This window comes from Notolabrus celidotus, chromosome 13 (genome assembly GCF_009762535.1).
Source record: "Notolabrus celidotus isolate fNotCel1 chromosome 13, fNotCel1.pri, whole genome shotgun sequence".
Classification (NCBI taxonomy): domain Eukaryota; kingdom Metazoa; phylum Chordata; class Actinopteri; order Labriformes; family Labridae; genus Notolabrus; species Notolabrus celidotus.
In genome coordinates this window covers 1,736,344-1,739,121 of record NC_048284.1, presented here as the reverse complement: position 1 = coordinate 1,739,121, position 2,778 = coordinate 1,736,344, and the positions used below count along the sequence as shown (strand labels likewise).

At 45.2% G+C, this 2,778-nt stretch overlaps 1 protein-coding gene across 1 annotated transcript; it reads left to right on the top strand.

Moving 5' to 3' along the window:
* The first annotated feature begins 660 nt into the window (after window positions 1-660).
* LOC117824117 (claudin-20-like) lies at window positions 661-1,528 on the top strand. Its single transcript, XM_034699512.1, has one exon. The coding sequence runs from the start codon at window positions 707-709 to the stop codon at window positions 1,526-1,528; it is 822 nt and encodes a 273-aa protein (XP_034555403.1). The 5' UTR covers window positions 661-706.
* Window positions 1,529-2,778: the final 1,250 nt, after the last annotated feature.

The window sequence follows — 2,778 nt, the reverse complement described above, 5'->3', positions numbered from 1 at the left end:
CAGGAAACACAAAAACCTGGTTCCTGAACTGGTCACTTTTTGTTCCTACCAAGGTTTCTCCAGCTCAGTGGAAAGAAATAAAGCAGAGGATGGCTTCATCTTTTTCAGGATGGGAATGGGATGAAACTGTATGTACAGTTGCCAAGGAGACGGCAGGCGGAGGGGTAGTTAGAGGCTGTTAACCCACACACCCTGTGTTTTCATTCATACGCTCGTCTCTGCTCGTCCTCAGGAATCACTTCAGGATACGCTGCCAGACTCTCAGCACAGGTAGGACTCCGGGTCTCTTTCAAGATTTGCTGCTGAGGTTGTTTTTCTTGAACTCTTTCAGGATGTTGGTGTCGAATAAAAGAAGACGTAACTTCTCTCTGTCACGCCGCTGAGTTTTTCTCTCTGTGCAGTCAGAGGAGGAAGACCCGGGGGACGCTGCAGCTTTAAATGGACATAATTGAGTGTCAATGATCACCACATCAGCTGCAGAGTAACTCAAGCAGGCGATCACACGTCTACCACCAAACTGAGGGAGGAGAGTCCCATCAGCGGGCTCAGCTGTGCGTCCGTCACGCTCCCACGCTCACTTCACTTCTCATTTCTCCTCTGGTTTCAGCCCACTGAAGCCTGCGCTGAGGAATTATCTGCTGTCAGGACCCGTCCAGGACCAGTCCAGGACGCCGCCGCCAACAGGGACCCGAGGGGGGGCTGAGCCATGCTGTCTGCGGCTATTCAGATCCTGGCGTTCGCCCTGGCTCTCCTGGGCGTCCTCGGGGCCACCGTGGCCACCCTGCTGCCCAACTGGAAGGTGAGCATGAACGCCTGGTCCAGCGTCATGACCCCCATCTCGCAGATGCAGGGGCTGTGGATGGACTGCGTGTGGTACAGCTCGGGGGTCTTCAGCTGCACCATGAAGAACTCTGTGCTGTCGCTGCCGGCGTATCTGCAGACCACTCGGGCCGCCATGGTCCTGTCCTGCATGGTGGCGGCGTTTGGACTCTGTCTCGCCTCTCTGGGGCTTAAATGTACTCGCTGGGGGGGGAGCCATCGAGCAAAGGGGCACACTGCCATCGCTGCAGGGGGGTGCTTCATCCTGGCCAGCCTCCTGTGCCTGGTCCCCGCATCCTGGTTCACCAACGAAGTCATCACCGTGTTCCTCACCACCGACCTGCCGGAGAGCAGTAAATATCAGCCGGGAGGAGCGCTGTGCGTCACGTTTATCTCCGCTGGATTCCTCCTGGCTGGGGGCGTCATCTTTTGTATGTCATGTCCTGGAAAGAGATCAAGGCGACCGGACTACCCTTACCCCCCAGACCCTGACAGACTTGTAATGTACGGAGACGACTGTCGGAGGCGGGAGACGTTACACGTTCTGCCGAAACCAAGGAAAAAGAAATCAGTGAAGCTTCAGACGGACAAAGTGAAGGAGGAGAAACCTCCTCAGGTACAGAACCAGGAGCAGAGGGTCTACTCGTCACCCTCAAAACTCCCTCCTAAAGACATCAAGGACAGCTACAGCCTCCAGGAGTACGTGTAGTCCACACCTCTGAGTGGAAATGTGGAGTTTTCAGCCTTGGCGTTCAGGCTCTTGGACGGGGGAGGCAGGCTGGGGGAGGCGGACTGGGGGAGGTGTGTTTGAGTGGGAATAATTACCAAATGTTGGATTCAGCTGAGTGACTCAGAAAGGAGATAAAAAGCAGAGACGGGGGCTGCACAGGAACCAAACACTGTAAATCTTAAAAAAAAAACTGACGCAGCTTTCACACACACCAAAGAGCTGAACCTGCTGATTGTAATGAAGAAAAAAAAAGAGAATTGAAAGCCATCATTTTCCAGCTGCAGATGTCGTCTGTAGGCTGAGATTACAGAGTGCTGATGCAGGGCCGGCCCAAAGGTCCCGCAGCTGTGAGCTGGATTTCAACAACCAGACAACAGAAATACTCGGCCAAAGATTTAAAAAATATTAAAGCGTCTAGGAAGAGAAACTGGAACTTTTGGGGACAAAAATTGACCAAGATAAAATATAAAGTCTCAAACCCCTGAACATTTCTAAATTTGGTTTGTTTGAGATGTTTTTCCACAATGGAACAACACAACTTATGGAACAGATAGCCTGATGTGTTGTTATGACATTAAAGTTTTAAAATATAACTAACATTTTTAAACAATATTATTTTCACATTTTTCAAGTTAACTTTCTAATTTTCTCATAATAAAAACATACTATTTTAAAAGATCTAACGTGAAAAGTTGATTAAAATAACTTCAAATCTTATTCTTTTAGCATAAAACATTTAACGCTATGAGACGGTGAATCTGACGATCAAGATAAAATAAAAAAAGGTTTAAAAGTCATAAAAGTGGGAGAATAAAGTTAAAAATGTATGAAATTAAATTAATAAATTAATAAGAATAAAGTTAGTTTATGAGAAAAAATTCAGGAATTTATGAGAAAAAAAGTGGTAAATATAAACTAATAAAGTTAAAGAAAATTACAGATTAGTAAAAATTGGAGTTAAAATTTAAAGTCATTAATTACAACAGTGTGAAAAAAAAATCCCCAGAATATAAGTCATAAATTTAAAACAATAAGGTCATCATATTACGAAAATAAATAACTTTAACATTTTAAAACATTTTTTTCCCATTTTTGCAAGTTAACTATTTTACGACATACATTTTCTCATAATAAAAACATACTTTTTTAAGAAATCTAATGTTCAAAGTTGACGTAAATAAACGCGAAAACCTTTTCTTGTAACGTAAAACATTTAACGTTAGGAGAGG